Source organism: Apteryx rowi, unplaced genomic scaffold (assembly GCF_003343035.1).
Source record: "Apteryx rowi isolate R43461 unplaced genomic scaffold, aptRow1 scaffold_41, whole genome shotgun sequence".
Lineage (NCBI taxonomy): Eukaryota > Metazoa > Chordata > Aves > Apterygiformes > Apterygidae > Apteryx > Apteryx rowi.
In genome coordinates, this window is record NW_020450621.1 from 1085717 (window position 1) to 1102774 (window position 17058).

General features: G+C 51.3%; 1 protein-coding gene across 1 annotated transcript; it reads right to left on the reverse strand.

The window, feature by feature from the left end:
* Nucleotides 1-342: 342 nt before the first annotated feature.
* On the reverse strand, nucleotides 343-16471 carry LOC112970881 (heparan sulfate glucosamine 3-O-sulfotransferase 3B1). The gene is made up of 2 exons (XM_026075744.1): nucleotides 16375-16471; nucleotides 343-983 (listed from the first exon to the last, which is right to left on the reverse strand). The coding sequence occupies exon 2, from the start codon at nucleotides 974-976 to the stop codon at nucleotides 365-367; it is 612 nt and encodes a 203-aa protein (XP_025931529.1). The 5' UTR covers nucleotides 977-983; nucleotides 16375-16471; the 3' UTR covers nucleotides 343-364.
* Between the last annotated feature and the right edge of the window lie 587 nt (nucleotides 16472-17058).

Here is a 17058-nt window from a genome sequence, read left to right on the forward strand (position 1 = left end):
TGACCTCCCCCAAGCAACCATGTACTTCTGAAAATGGAACTTGGAAACATCAAAATTTTTGCATCTGCCCTTTTTTACAGAGACCATGTTAAACCTTGGACCCATCAAAGGAAACAACCGAGCTGCAGGTGATGTCAGTAGGACCAAGTTGCAGTTCACAGCCTCCTTTGTCCTCTGCTAGGACACAGCACCTCATCTCCGAGAGAAGAAAGAAAACAAAGCAGTGTCAAAAGAAAAAAATCAAAACAAATAACATTTTCAGCACAACTATTATTTTTTCTGTATTTCCCCCATCTCTACTGATATGTAAAAAAAATATATATTATATTATATTTTCCTTTTCTTAAATTATTTTTTTTGAGCCTCAGTCCCAGCCGAAGTCCTGCCCCGTCATCTGGTAGAACTTCATGTTGAAAGGCCGGTAGAAGTCCCGCAGTCTTTGCACCACCTCTTGGTCTATGTCGGGGTGGGTCCTGCCTTTCGTCTTCCCCAGGCAGTGGGGTTTGCTGCTGCCTTCTGCCTTCTTCAGGCACGGGAAACCCTTGGTTTTGTTGAAGTAGAAGTGTTTGTCCGTGATGATCCTCTTGAGGCCCAGAAAGTCCTGGACCCTGCCCAGCTCCCCCGCAGGGTCACTGATCAGCCTCTCCCCRCTGACAAAGAGGATCTGCCCGATGGGGAAGTACAGGAGCCAGTTCTCCAAGTGCTTGGCGTAGATGCCAATCTGGATAGCGCTCCATGAGGTGTCGATCAGGCCCGTAGTCCTGTTTTTGAAGGTCAGGCTCTCAAAGGTGGGGATATCGGGCTTCTTGGAGAGCGTCTGGGTGTAGTCCGATATGGCTCTGGTCACGGGGTCCCGCACGACCACGATGAGCTTTGTGCCCTTAGACATGGAGGAGATGCGGGCCGGAGCCTCCTTGGTGACAAAGTAGCTGGGAGTCTTCTCCATGGTGATCTGCCCCTCGAGGGTCCTGGGCATGAGGTCCCTGTGGGAGAGAAAGAGAGAGTGAGTGCATTACCAGCTTTCTCTTCTTTTTGCATGGAGGGTTATAATGCCCTGATCCAGCAAAGCATCTGAACATACTCCTGATTTCCAGCATATTCGCTTACTGTGCCTGTTTACGGAGAATTAGACTCTGAACCTAGTAGACTCTAAGCATATTCAAGGCCTCTGATGGGGCTTTTTGAGGGGGACTGACCTCCTTTCTGGCAGTGGCATGATAAGAACAGAGCAAATCTAGACAATCCCAGTGGCCTATTCCTTTAAATTCCTCCCTGCYCACACTGGGATTTCCTGCACACTGGCTTAAATTCCCTGGAATAACAGTGAATTTCTTGAGTAACAACACTCCCTTCCTGTAGGGCACGAGGGATTTTTCAAGGGCCAGGAGGTAAGACTCTATCTTTTGGTATTTTCAAGGTGGCAGCAAGCTGATGTCACATAAAAATGTGCGATATCAGCCTCCTGACCTCAGTGATTTCCTTCTTCCATCCAAAGAAATCCTACACTCCTGGCAGCTCTGGGAAGTTCTTCCAGATAGAGAGCTGGAGCAGGACGGGAATTTATCCTGCCCCACAGATGACTTGAGGATTCAAGTACTCTTGGTTTTCTAAAGGACCAACAGATTTGGCTGCTCTGCTTAGCTCATCTGAGCTCTTCAACAAGGTAAGGCAGAAAGATACAGGAGCCATCAAACTAGCCATTTGTCCTTTTGCTGCTGGTGGAAGTATTTTCAGCTTGTTCCTGCTACTGCAGGGCAAATTCCAGGCAGTGCCCCAAAACCCAGTCCTGGCACGATGTGCCAGTGAAGCAGCATTGTCGCCCAGCAGAGACCTCGTGGCTCTTGAAGTGATGCCAACCTGTGTGACACTTGTCTGGGAAACAACTCCAACCAAAACACCTCCCACTAGCTTCCCACCCCTGGGAAAGGGGCAGCTCTGAATCAGGTGTTGTATGAGCCCCCCCCCCCAAAAAAAAAAAAAAAAGTCATCACCCAACACATGGTTTCACAGCTTGTAAAGAAAGAAGGAAAGCAACTCTCCTATCTGCTGCTGGGGAAGGGGACATGTGACCTGAGTCACTTGGGCAGCCCCCACGCGCCTGCACTGCAGGCAAAGAGGTGGCTTTAAAGGCTTCCCTAGGGAGGTGCTGCCTGCCTTGCTGCTCCCCCATCCTCCAATATATCACCCCTGAACAGGAGCCAGCATCTGCGAAACACCAGTCATTCAAGCTAACATTATTTGGTTACACAGATCCATCTCTGCTTCTGGGCTCATGGCAGAGTTTTCCTAGCTACAGCTTGGTCTCCTTCAAACGATCCGGTCCTTCCCAGAGGAAATGAAAAATAAATGGGAGGTGGTTGCTTTGCTAGCAAGCTTTGCCTCCACGCGACTAGCAGTTCTCATGGCAACTGCACCCTCAGCTCCTGAGAAGCAGGGACCCTCATCAGACCACTCCATGACCCCTCATCTTTGACCTCACCGCAGCATTAGCACCAGTGTGCCATGATGAACTGCTCCCTGCYTACATTATTGTTACTGTCTTGCAGAGGCAACATCTGGTTTGCAAACCTGTGCAATATGCCAGCAAAATTAAACTCATCTATCAAAAAAACAACAATGAAAATCCAACAACAGCTAAAAACACCAATAACAACCCAGCCCCAGGCTGAGTTGTTATGTTACAAATGAGGCAGTGAGGATTGACCCTTCCTGAAGCAATTCTTTCTGTTTGAAACCATGCTACACATAGGCTTAGCAAAGACATGGTCCTACAGAAGCCAAATCTTCCCTGGTCTCTGCTGAGGCTATCTGTACAGGGAAAACTCAACAAACTAAGAACATTCAGGCTGGAGAAGTGACAATGTGAGGGGTGTGAGAGAGCTCTCTAACATCCTGAATGACATAAAGACATAAAGGGAATCACTTTTGACAAGAGAAGAAGGATGGAAGCAGGTCGAAAAGCAGCACAAGGAAGGCCTTTGCCGAGCAGATACATAACTCGGCAGTGGAATTTGCTGTCACCTGATGTTGCAAAGGCCAAAAGTGTAAACATTTCAGGAACAGACTGGACAAATTCATGGTGGATGAAATCAATCAGTGGCAATGAAATGTGAAAGTCCCAGAGACCCCTCAGATGTGGAGAGTCCATAACCCCTATAAGCTGGGGGAGATAAGAGGAGAAGGACCCCCTGCAAATCATCTGCTTTCTTACACTCTTATTTAGACACCCGATACTGGCCACTGTCTGGAAGAAGAGTCTGGGCTAGATGGCTCTTTGGTCTGGCTCGCTACAGCTGTTTGTACATTTTTATGCCCAGGGTGGTTTCATGAATGACTTTTCCCTCACATGCCATAAACCCACATCTCTCAGGTACTGCATTGGTCCCTGCTGGTTCAGAAGCCATGGCATGACTGCATTGTCTGGAAGCACCTGAAGCCCTGAAAGGACGAACTAACCGGGCTGTAGCCCCATCCCCTGCCACCTGCCAGCTCAGCACGTGCAGCGCCCTGCACTGATGACAGCAGTCGTGCAACACGTTCCTGCACTTGGGCTGTAGCTGCCTTCTGCATATGGGAATTTATGCAATGAACAGAGAATAATAAGGAATTATGAGGGAGGGAAACCACAGCCACTGCAAGTGGACACCCCCCCACACACTCCAACCACAGTGGCTGGGTTTTAGCGGCTCCTTGTGATGTAGTTATGATGCAGAAAGTGAGGGAGAAGGAAGAGATAAAGTGTCAAGAGCAGCTGAGAACAGAGGAACTGTACTTACTTGAAGGCAAAAGGGAAAGTGCCTGGATTTTAAGTTACATTTTAATGGGGTTTGAAATTAGTGATTGAGAGAGAGAGAGAACAGTGTCTATCCCTCCATTCAGAGTATGTCTGCTGTACCATGAGGAGGTGCAACTGTATCATCACCCAGCTTTGAAAATGTAGGTCTTTGCTGCTCTTGGGAAGTAGTGAAGTGCAATTACTGCCTTTCCACAGCTGGGAGTTACCTCCCCTGCACCCTCAAGCTGCCCAGTCCCAGGCAGGGCCTGCAGCCCGGGGCATTTTCAGGATGGTGGATCATTCACCTCCAGCTGCAGCTGTCTTCATCAGTGGTGAGAAACCACAGGGCCAGGTATGAGTCATTTGACCAGGTTAAGATTTTTGCATCAGGCACATCCAGAGTGCCCATGGCCCCATTTCTCATGGCTGTACTTGGAGCTTGGATGGAGACAGCTGCACTGCAGACAGCTGCCTTCAGCCAGAGCAGTCCAGGCCCTCCAATCCACACTAGCCCTGGATGCAGCCTCAACCTGCTGGCAGTCCTTTCTGGAGCCAGCCTGGTGGCCTGAGGCCAGGCTTGCTGCCTGCTGCTCCTCAAAAGCCTGCAGAGAAGGTCTAATGCTGCTTTCTCCTTTCCTAAAATGTACTTTGGGCACCTCCGTCCAACCAAAGGCCAGATGGACCAGCCTCAGTCTGAGCCCCATTCAGGTGTGCCGAGGATGAGATCTGCCCAGCCTGCAGGAGTCTTCTTAGAATCACAGAATGGTTGAGGTTGGAAGGGATCTCTGGAGATCATCTAGTCCAACTCCCCTGCTCCAGCAGGGTCACCTAGAGGAGGTTGCCCAGGACCCTGTCCAGATGGCTTTTGAATATCTCCAAGGATGGAGACTCCACAAGTTCTCTGGGCAACCTGTCCCAGTGTTCTCAGGAATGTGCATGCCCTTGTGTCCAGCACACTGACAGGTAGCATGGCTGCCCCTTTTTGGGACACACACACCCAGAAGTAGTGAYGTTTTTTCAGTCTTGCCACTCGGCCCTGAGCTGCGCCACTGCCGCAAGTGGGGAGACCAGGCAGAACGATGTCAAAGAGACTTTGTTGCAGATTTAGAAACCAGAGGATGCAAAGGGGGTGAGGAGAGGTGCTAAAGCCATGGAGGTGGAAGTAGGAGAGATGGGCAGTGATTCATGGAAATACTGAGTCCTTCACTGTGGGAGCAGAGCCCAGGCATAAGGGAGCGTGCTGTGCTCATGCCAGAAAAGCAGGGCTAATTGCCACCATTTGTTAATACAGCATCCCTTTAATGAGCCCAGTAGTGGTACACTGTCCCAGGGGGCTGTACAACAACACACATTTACTCCCCTGTTGATGAGCCGCCAGCCTCCCAAAAGGAACCAGAGCAGGCATACATGGGGCAGGCACCAAACGCCTATTGGCTCTTTCTGCAACCTCAGGCTGATGGCTCCAAAGCAAGGCACCTTCTCCAAAAAAGAAGACCAAGCCATGGTCAGGCAGGGACGCCCCAGCTGAACCTGGCAAGACCAGCATAATGCAGCCTCCTGCCACTGTGCTTACCGCTGTTGGGCAAGAGAAGGAGCCATTGAAACAGCAGCCCAGCACAGTGCTGCCTCTTGTTTGGCTTTTGATAAATGCTGAAATCTCCGCTGTGTCTTCCCAATGAGGAGATTAACCCCTTTTGTGGCCAGAGCCTGCAACAAAAAGGCTTTCTTCAGCGGTGAGGAATCAATGCGCACCTCTTCTGCCAGCATCGGCGGGAAAAAATGTGCCAGGAGCCATTAGGAATGTGCTACCACAGCTTTCGGGAGATTAATTAATTACAAAGGGCATCTTTCATGGACGTAAACAGCTGCCTGGAGGCCTCCCTGGACTAATGGCATCTGGGTTTTATTGCAAAAGAGCCACTTGAAAAGATGAGAACCACAAAAATGTTTTTGGCAAGAGCAGTCAACAGTGGACTCTGCCAGAATAAATGGATGCTGTTATTTTAATTTTAGTAGAGCTCGGAGCTTTATTTAATTACTTAATAGGAGAGAAAGACTTTCCTCAAAGGGAGCATTTGGGCTATGCATGCATATTCGCATTTGGCCTTTTTCAAGTCTGCACTTTCTCCTCCTGTGGCACCCGAGATGGCCCATTCTCGCTGCGGCCCTGGAACTGCTGCATGCAGACGAGGCTGTAGTATAGTGCAGAGGGCTGCTGCTGAAGGCGAGCACACACCCCACCGGCTATGCATGCTGCCCATGGGATGCTCCAGGTGCCTGTGAAGGTGTCCCCCATCCATGCCACCAGTTGTCCCCCTTGGAACGTCCTTTCCCTGCTCGCACAAGTTACTTTCAGCAGTGTAGAATGGGCATGAGCTCACTCTCTCCTTTCATTTATAAGTGCTTCCTGGGACCTCTGGGGCCAACAGCCCCAGCCAGGACCACCAGAGAGCGGAGAAAGTGTTCATGTTGGTAATGCAACAGTTTGGATTTATGCAGCATCTTCCCTCTGAGCTGCTGCAAGCAAACCCGCAGGTGTCGGGTAAGGAGGGAGAGGCCCAGCTGCACCATCTACTGCCCTGGGTGCCTCACTGGTATGGTAATTTTGTGTGAAACCCTAACTGTTTGCAGGTCCCAGCAATGCACAGGGTGCTGCCAAGGGATTTTCTGAGGTGCCTTGGTGTGTGAGTGCTTGAAATCTACCCTGAAGTACCTGGGGTCACATACAAGTGTCCCAGGAACAGCCTAGCCCTATCCTGGCTCCCTGGACAGGCAATGCATGCAGGGGAAGGTGAGGCTAGCCTCAGACACTCCCAGTATAGGAATTGATCTTTGGTGTCATGCTTATTATTACTTTTATATCTCCTTATTGACAGTACAATGATACCTGTAAAAATCTTTCAGAAGTTCCTAAGTTTCCCAGGCCAAGCAGGCTGTTGGCTCAACTCCAGACCAGAGCATCCGAGTCCCCAAAGACTCCGCCTTCCCTCAAGTCTGCATTCTTAGCAAGAGCATAATTCTGGGAAGAGCATCACTTTATGTTAACAAACCAAAATTAAGTGTCGGGCTCAATTCTTACAAGCCTGAGCACCCAAGAGTTGAGTGTTTCTGAACGTTCAGCTTGCAAGAATTCATGCAATGACATGTGCTGCTGGCGTTGGCCACCAGCCCTCGGCAGGTCCCCCCTTGGCACTGCCAGGGGCTGGAAAACTAGTTAAAACAGCTGATTTGCCTCAGGTGATTCGTGCTGCTGCTTCTTTCTTTTTGCCCAACAACTGCAAGCTTAGCAATAAAACAGGCAGAAGCATTAGTCRTGCAAGAAACGAAATCTTGTGGGGTGACAGCCTGTTTCACATGGAAGGGGCAGCCCCAAGGCCACTGCGCCTTTCTCGCAGAGGTCATAGCTGGTATTGGCGCTGGGTGCAGAAAACTCGAGGTGGGATTGATTTTTCAAATCAAGCCATTGGAACAACCTGTCCCCTGCCTCAGGACCTCCTGGGCTCCCCTGCAGCATGCAGGGTGTGAGGAGCAGCCATGGATGACTTGCAGCAAGTCTTTCCCACATAAATCTAGTGCAGATCTCTCCCGGAGGGAAGCTGAAATCAGAAGATAAAGGCAGCTCTTCCCCAGGCCACCATGCCTCCTGCCTTTTCAGCCCAGAGCAATAAATAAAGCTGCTGTGATTACAGCTATCAGCTCCACACCAGTCTCTGTCCTCTAGTAAAAACTGCCCCCATCATGTATCTGAAGGCAGGACTCATCTCATCTAGTTTTAACCCCTGGAAGGTAAGTGTCTGGTTGTACAGATCCCTTGAGAGAGCTATTCATCCTCCCGGATTTCGGATGTAATGAATTGCCATCTGAGGGTGCCTGTCTCCCTCAGCTGTCTGTTGAAAGAGCCTAGACGACCAGTTTAGACTAAACCTCTGACTTGAAGATGGCTGAAGTTAAGCACGATGAGCTTCCTCTTACCTCCGGCGCTGGAAAACAAAGCTCAGTCTTTCCCTGGCACTCCAAGCACGACTTTTTTATCATCTGACCGTCTAGGTTGAATTTACTGAAGTGATCATCTAGCACAAGACGTGCCAGTCCAATGACACAGACAGTAGCGATGATCTCTGTCACCTCCTCCTCCCTGCGCTGCTGCTGGCACCAGCAGCACCCTGCTAGTGCCCTGGTCGATGCAAGCCGCCTAGTGCAAGGCACCAGTCACCAGGGACTCGCACCCTGCTCCGTCTGAGCATGCTGCCAGCTCTCCCCTCGGTCATCTGCAGCATGAAGGTTAGCTGGGGCACTGCCCAATACAGAAATTGCAATATAAGCGAGGCGGAGAAGGATAATGAGACTTGGCTGGGGCCACAACAGGGGTGTTGAGCTAGCAGYAGTGAAGCTCCACAATGTCTACACCAGAGCATGGAAACACTCAACATGAAGCCACCTGCCCTGCTGCCGGCAGTCACTGGACACAGACCCGTGCCTGGGTGAGTCCAGCTGCATGTTTCCTCCAAGCCTTTAGCTGTAACAAAAGGCATGGCCAGGACCTCTGCACTGCAGCGTGGGGGCACTGCCAGTGCACCTAACCCCCCCGTGCACTATGCTGGGTTGGTGCAACAGCCACACATGAGAAACAACGTGCCTTATCTAAGGCCACTATAGAAAATGGTTGTAAAGCCTACCACATCACATAGCTCCATGCTGCAGCCAAACCATGAGGCTCTGGGAGTGATGGCAACCCAGAGGGGGCTGAGAGCCCTTCGGGGAGAGCAGCTACAGCTGCAACTGCACAAAACACTCAGGAGTCCCTGCACCTCTCCCCTGGGTATCTCAGCTGCTTTGCAGCATCCTGCTCGGCTGCAGCGGGGCTGGCGTGGTGCTGGCTCCATCCAGTTGCCCCCTGCAGCAAAGCCCCCTGTTCCTCTGCAGATGACCTGGGCAGGGGAAGGATGGGCCAGCATACTCAGGAGCATGCACCGCAGGGCTTTTTGGCAGCCCCAGAGGCCAAAGCTGCTGTTATGCTCCTCTTTGGCTTTGTTCCCACTGAGCTGGCCACAGCCCCGAAAGGGCACACAGGCTGTGAGCTATCATCAGCCAGATGCACGACGGGTATGAAGCAGAAACACGAAGCCCAACTTTCACACAGCCCATTCACGCAGAGCTGGGCTGTCTTGATGGTAMAAAGCCATGAAGACTCTGGTGATTTAAATATCAGGATCTCTGAGTTACACAGGCTGCAAGTCTCACTGGGGTTATGAGACACAGCAGAAACATAAGGGCAGTGCTCACCCCCTCGCCCCAAGACATGCCAGCAGTCCCGGGCTGCAGGCACCTTGCTGCCTAACCGAGGAAGCGCTCCACTCACATCCAGCCTTTTCCAGCTTGGCAACTAGCCTAAGCTGCTGCTCCAGGCACTGGGATACATGCAAAGAAACTGGGGGGCAGGAAAGCCTGCAGGCAGGTGTTAGAGCAGCTAAGGAGTCTCCCTGGGATAGTGCTGCAGACCTGAAATTTCTGACTTTTTGTGCAAGGGGCGGCAGAGCTGAGGAGCCGTGGGGCCAGGTCACCCTCGACAAACCTGTAGCAGCACAGTGGGGAAGCAAAGCTGAGCTCTCTGCTGCTGGGTGTGGGTATCACCTCTGGCTCAGTTTGTCCAGGATTATGCTGTGGGGGGACATAGTTCCCTGGCTTTAGGTCAGCTGTCATTGAAAGCAATACTAAATGTCGTAGAGCAATTGCCAAAGAAGAGCCCAGGCTATTTTCTCCAAAGCAAACAGCATTTCTAGTGCAGCAATGGAAACTGGCATTTCCTTCTTTATTTCTTCCACCGCTCCTGCAAAATTATAATATGAACCTGCCATTTCTGCAGCACCCGCTCCTGTGAAGGAGGGTCCCAGCCCCATGCTCCTGCAGCACCGCCAGCCCCAGGGTGGCACCAGGCTGCAGTAGCCGCACAGCCAGGCTGCACAATGGCAGAGGTAGAAAGCACCTAATGCACCGGTGCCCTCCCCTTTGGATATAAGTGGGCCAAGTCGGAAAGGAGCATGCAGGGAAAAGGGAAGTGATCCCAGATCAATGAAGAAGGTCAGCAAGGAAGAGCCACGCAGGGAAGCCGCTCAGCTGCTGCCTGGCCCAAAACACATGTTCAAGAGGAGCCGAAATGCCCCCTTGCACGATCGCATTGGACTGACGAGCACTGTCTTGGGGATATCTGCACGCTCATGTGTGCATGCCTGGCCTGTGCCTGTCTTGAATTTAGGCCAGTTTGCAGAGGAGTGGAGCAAGCACACAGTTGTGCCCCAGGGGTCCTTGCAGAGCCTCCATCTCTGCTGCAAAAGCCTTCCCCACCGAGGTGGAGTGGAAACAGAGCTGTTTGGCAGTGGGGCAGGACGGCAACCTGCCTTGTCTCCCACCTTTGCCCAGGGCGTATGCTCACATGGGTGCCGGGGCAGTCTGGGAGCACTGGGACCTCTCAGCCGTCCCATTGCAGCCCTTGATGCCCCATCGGCATCACCTTGACATACCACCTCAATGCACCCTCAGCAAGCTGGCCCCAGCCCAGCATCCTGCTTACAGCAGTGCCTCTGGGGCCACATCCTCAGCCCTTCCTCACTCTTTGTCCTGCTTAATGCCGTGGCCAAATTAAAAACTTGAATTTCATTCTAATCCCAATTCAGTGGGCACAGCTTGCCTTGGTTTTAGCGGGCCCAACAGTACTGTGTGTGGCCATCCAGGCAGCGGGGTGGGAAGGGAAGTTTCTTGAGGTGTCAAGTTGTGTTTTTAAGCAAGTGCCACCAAAGAGGTCATTGCAGAAAAGCTGTATCAAAGAAACGCAGCTCTTTCCAAAAAAGTCCACCAGCTTTGCATCATCTCGAATCCCACAGAAGAGCTCTTCCTGCAAGCAACAGCCTAATCTGCTCCCACAAATGTACCATCGGGAGCACGAGAAGGACTGGAGACTCTCCCACCAGCAAACACCCCATCCTGCATCCTGTTTGCCCCAGCAGGGAGCCGCGGGGCTGAGCACCAGCTGCTGTGTGCCCGCGCTGCATCAATGCTGGCGTTACAGCTACTGCCTCGCTGCTCGCAATGAGGTTTTGCATAGCTAAGCTCCAGTGTGGTTAAAAATGAAACCTGCTTGTTAGCATCGAATTATCTGGTATATGTGAGGAGGAGGAGATAAAACAAAACACTTTGCCTCGACACCAGCAAGGTGCTGACTTTGGGGAGCCCCCTCCATCAACCACTGATGAACCCAGCAGTGATTGCGATGGGCCCTGGCACTCTCCTGCCCTGATTCACATTTTATGGGGTTTTCTGCCTCTCTTGCTTCTGTGTTGCCTTTTTTATCTCAAGTATTATGTGTCTGATAAAGATGCTATTACTGTGCTAGTGGAACAGATCGGAGAGGGAAAAATAACTGTCTGATGGGGGCTTATTTCACCTCTCCAAGTACAGAAATGTTGCCAGCTCAGGCAAATGAGATGGTTTTCTCAGCATACCGGAGGTGTGTAAACAGAGCCGTCATGCCCAAGGACCCCTTACATGACACTTCGGGTTCCCTGGCATTTCCCAGCCAGACTCAGAGGCCTTTGAGCAGAATTTGTGACTCCAGTGTGGTGCGATCAGCACGCGTGCGGAGTCACACACGCACCCGCTATCGCGTCTCTTGTTGCTCCTACCTGTCTGACTGATCCCTAGGTTTGGGCAGAAGGCCTCCCCTCACTTGGTTCATCCCACAGCTGGCAGTCCTGGGGGGCAGCCAGCAGCAAACGGAGCCTTCCCCAGCAGGAGAAGAAGCAGGATGAGGAAACTGAGGCACAGCACACACCGGGGCTTCATGCAGCCTCAAGCCCCAGTAGCATGTGTTGCTACGTGTGGTAGTTACTGCATCCATTAGCAAGTTGTCTTCTTCCCTTTTGGGCTCCTCTCTCCTCCCCATTTCTCTTTTTCTTCCAAATTGTTTTAGCAGCAAAAATTCCTTAAAATCCCAGCCCTCTAGCACAAGCGATTCCCTCAGGCCCACGCTCCCACAAGTGCCATTACAGCATGTACAGCACCAGAGATTGAAAAGAAAGATGCTCCGGCACAAGTGACTACTTATTGTAACCAGCGGCTTCTACATATACATAAGTAAAAAAACCACTGCCTTTAAGATCTGAACCTGTGCCTCCTAATAGGCTGGTGTGTCTCCTATCAGTGACTCTGTGCTGGCCTGAAAGATCTAGCAAGGCTCTAAAGGCTCTTTGATGAACTATGAGGGCATGTCTGAGTTACTTGAGCCTACGCTTTGCCTTCCTTTAGATGTCAGATGAAATCAATAAATGGAGAGATACATTCCTGGTATTAAAAAAAAAAAAAAAAGAGAGAAGGGTGGGAATGAGAAAGCTGAAAGGAGTGTGAAAAATGATCACAGACATCTAGAAGAAGAAAAAAACCATGCATTATATTGCTGGATGCAAAATCAGGTCCAGTTGACATTAATATCAATCCTGTTGATTTTAATGGTGGTTGGAGGCCATGGCTGAAGGTATGCCTGGAAGGGGATGGTGGCTCCGATGCTGTGGCTGATACCCGTCAGCAGCAGCATGGGATGGAAGTGCGAGGCCGGCTTGTTAGGGCTAACGAACAGCCAGTCCCAGCCACAGGCTCTGTTGCAATAGCGAAACACCTCATTGCACATTTCAGATGGTTTTATACCTTGCAGTGACACGGTGCGACAATGTCTGTCCTGACATCCCAGCAGACAGGGAGAACCAGCATTTCTGCATCACAAACTGGAAATCAGGACACTGGCATCAGTCTGCTTTTTAATCGACTCCCCCAGCCAAAAGTGGATAAAAAGCTCTGCCCATCTCCTGAGGTTTGTGATTAGACCAAAGTAAGCAAATGGAACCATTTTTGTGGGACTGAGCTACCTGCTTTCACCCCTTTGATGCTTAGCTCTTAGAGCGTGCCTTATTGATTGAAAGCGCCCTCCAAAGGTCAATTAATCCTCTCAAGACTCCTGGAAGACAGGTAGCATTGCACAAAGAATGGCTTGGAAAAAAACTGGGAGGAGATGGAAATGACTTTTGTTTAGTGTTGCACCTGGAAATGTGACATAGTTTTTATTGCCAAATTTCACCCCTGCACTAGCGACCTGAGAAGCAGCTGTGGAAGGGAAGGCTTAAAGGATCTGAAATTTTGAAAGCCTGCCAGCAATGCACTGATGTCTCAATACTCCTCAGCCCTAAGTCACCAATCATCTCCCCTGGCTTCCTGCATAATCCGTTTCRTAAATGATCCACTGGAGAGTTGTTCAACGTGGGGCACATGCTCATGGGGGTTTGTCGCAGTTTGACCAGTGCATGATCCTCCCACCCATCCCCAGTCTCCAAAGAGGACTTTTCTACCATGTTGGTGCCCTAGTGCTTTTGAGAGCACTGAAGTGCCCTTCGGACAACTGAATACTCTTAAAGATTTGGCCTCAAGTGACTTCTGCTTTAGGGGCTGGAAATCAGAGGCTCAAATCCCAATTGCAGTCATCAGTGAGTCTGTGAAGGACCCCCATTTCAGGACAAATTTAGGTGTGCACTCAAGCAGGTCACTAAGCTGAGGCCAAGTTCAGGCTTCAGGGTGTTTCCCCATCTCCTGGACTGGGCTCTCTGGGGCTACAGATCTGCCCTGTTTATTGACATCTGTTCTCCACAGTTCTCTGGTGGGAGATCTCAGCTGGCATCATTCTCAGTTTTGGATGCATCTGAGGCAAGATTTGGATCTGTGTTTCAACTTGTAAACAGGGCTCATGTTTGTGTATGGAATTTGGCTCGGAAATTTGGCACTGATGCTTTCGAACTCACCAGCCCTTTGCCAGGCACTGACTGAAGGAGAAACAGTGTGGGGAAAACACTCAAATGGGAATTCAAATCACATGCAAAATAAGAGAYGGAAATGGCCCTAGGAGGGGACACCAAAGAACCTGGGCAAAGATGTCTGTGTTAGTGAGGGGTGGTCTCTCCCACCCCTGACAATCCTGCTTTTGAGGCATTTTCTCTGGGTAGTGGCAATATTCAGGGAAATCTGAGTGTTATCAGAAGGTGTACACAGCACAACTGGCATCTCCCAGAGGCCATCTACACACTCAAGAAGAAAGTGCAATGGAGGACAAGTCAGAGGTCTTGGGTCTTCTGCCTCTGCTCTTATGTATCCGCTGAACATAGCCATCATTGCAAAATGTGCAAGATGTGTATTCACCTTGGCTAGTATAGCCCATGTTTGTTCCCTTGGCTGAGGATGGAAAGACATCCTTATTTGCCAACAGGATTGTTTCATTTCGATGAATGGTAAATGGGCTCCGTGTTATTTGTTTCCAGGGATGATCTGTGGAGATCCCTGTCATCTTGGCACGCTCACTGCGCCCAGCTCAAAGATGTCATTCTCAAGATGCATTTTTTTTTTAACTATCACTAATATTCAAGAGGGATTTAAATACAAAGCATGCATAAAAACAGTGGCTTATTGTGCTGGTTTCTTCTCTGTCTGTCCTGAGTCGGAGCTGTGTTTGACACGGAGGCAAGTGTTTCTGGGCCCTTGCCTGGCAGACGCAGCTCGGCCAGGGGATAATCAGCAAATCCAGCCCAGCTCCAGAAGTGGAGCCCAGGCAGTGCTGGGCTTTGCACTTGCTGCAAAGCATGGATGGCCCTGGCACCATGCGCCGGACTCCTCACAGCAGGCAGCATTATCTGCCCGCACCCCTCCTCCGCCAGCAGTGCTATCCAACCCCTTTGGGGGGTCCAAGCAAGGCACAGAGAGACACAAAGGCAGATTTTTTTTCAAAGCACAAATGTCTCCAGTTGCCTTGGATGTGGCATCTTCACTTTTAACCACTTAGAAAGCACCAAAAAAAGAGACCTGTTGGGCCGGCGGCAGGCACAGCAAAGCACCCGGCACCAAGCTGGGGCCACACTTTGCCTGGCCGCTGTTGCGGCTGCAGCCCAYGCTGCAATGTGCCAGCATTCGGGCAGGCTACAACAGTGGCCTCGGGAATCACTGCCAGGGAATAAATGTAAGACGCTATTCAATTGCTGGAATTGCCCTTTCCGAAGCAGGAAGCAGCATTATATGCTGGGTTAATTTGCCTTCTGCCGGAATAAAGCGCACTCTCCAGGGATGGCCTCTCTCTCCATCCTGCCCCCAAATTAAGCTGATCTGTGGCTTGGTGCCGGTGCCCGCGGCCCTGAGCACCAGGAGCTCCTGAGGTCAGCGTACAGAGGCTGCCTGCCTGTATTTGAGCAAGCCTCGGTATTTATGTATCTCATTACATCTGCAGCCAGTAGCATCTGTTTCCACGCTGTATCTGTCAAGCAACATCTTATCAGCAGAGCTCCCTTTGCATTCACTCCTTCCTCTCCTTTTACCGCCCGGATCAGTAACCCGATGCTCACTTGAGCCTCTTTTTAAATAACAGAAGGGAGCCAGGACTAAGCAGAGCACGGGATTGCTGCACCACGGAGGGACAAGGCTCAGCAGACCTCGGGGTGCAGTCAGCCCCAAGAAGGAAGCGAATTATGTTAAGAATCATATTGTCCGCTCTCATTTACAGAGTTCCTTTCAGAAACAACCACTGAAGCTCAGGAGAACTTTGACACTCTGATCCCAGATCCTGCCCTGTCCTGGGGGCAAGGGGAGGCTCTGGACGGCGGAGGGATGAGGCAGCCCTGGGGGGGCGTGCTGGCAGCCCCGGGCTCCTGAGCCATGGGTGCACGAGCAGGGGTCCCCCAAGAAAAGGTGCCTGTGACTGCAGCCACCGGGGCTGTCTCCCTGAGCCGGCGGCGGTCACCCCAGGGTGTCCACCCTGGAGGCCGAGTGCGCTGCATGCTGCAGCCTGCCACGCTGCAGGTACCCCAGTGTGGACACTGGGCTCCGAGGCCGTGCTAGCCAAGCGCAGGGAGCTCCTTGCTGGCAGCCAGGATTTATCGGTCCAGACCAGCGCTGGTTATGCAAAGTCCTTCTCCAGATTTCAAGGGCTTGTGGCCAGTGCCTTGAGGCTTAAAATTGGCCTGGGTCCCCCTCGAGCTGCCAAGACCCACACACCGGTGTGCTGCAGTGGACAGGGGGAAGCTCACCAGGGAAAATCACCCCCTTTCCAAAGTGCTATCTGCAAATTGGCTCAAATGGAGAAGAAATTGTGGTGCTGTGGTCCCCAGAGCCCCAGGTAAGTCTGGCAGCGCTTGATGCCAACAGATCCCCCGCCTTGATATGCACCCTCCCATCATAGGTAGGTGTTGCGAGTAGGGAAACTGAGGTACGGGGATGGGGGGGGGGTTGTGAGCAGCTTACAGAAAACTCAGTGATAGAGTCAAGAAGAAAAAAAAGACATCAAGAAACCAACCCCCCAGCGCCACTATCCTGTTTCTGTCTCTCAAAAACTTTCCTGATTCTCTTACATGGGATAAATTTTATCAAATCCCTGCAGTGTGCCACCAACACCCACCCCCACCCTGCATGCCAAGGCCGCAAGCTCTGCTTTTCTGTGATCCCAGGGTTTTTAACCACTTCAGCATTTAAGAAAATAACTCCAGAAAGTTTTTCCCCGCAGCCAAACCAGGGCCTTGAATACCAACCTCTTGCCGCAGCATCCCAGGGAGGCAGTAACCTGCTTCACCCCAGCCCCGAGGTCAGCACCAGGAAGCCTTTTTCTTTCTGAGGAGCTGGGAAACCCATCAAAGAAGTGCCGCAGAGAAAGTGGCTTGTTTGCCCAGGCTGCTGTTGATAACTCCGCAGCTGGATACTCTCTTTCCGGACCACGGGCGTGTGACCTCACTCAGGAAGAGCAGGAACAATATCTGGCCGCACCGAGGTTTGCTGCACCCAGCAGAAGCGACCCAGGCAGGAAGCATGCAGTGTCCTCCAGATAAGGCTTTTTTTTTTTTTTTTTCTTCTGCTATCCAAGAGCCTGGCAGCAACCGGCCGAGCAAGTGTGTGTGTTACTTCGGACTGGCTTCCCTGCCCATGGAGCTAGGCCACTTTATGCCATGGCTCGCTGCATGGAGCTGTGGGTGCTGCAGGAAGGGGCAGGGAAGCATGTGCATGAGACATGGGGCTGCATTGTAGCCTTTGCTCAACAGTACTGTGTTTTCAGTATGGTCCTCAGCCGGAGTTTTAAGTGGAAGCAGATTTGGCCTGGATGGTGCTTCCTTAATTTAGCACAACAATGGGAAATTTTCGCTGCCTCSCAAGAGAAACAGGTGGGAAACGCTTTGTCACCTTAAAAGACCCAGGCAGTGCCTTCAAAATCATCTGCAGGC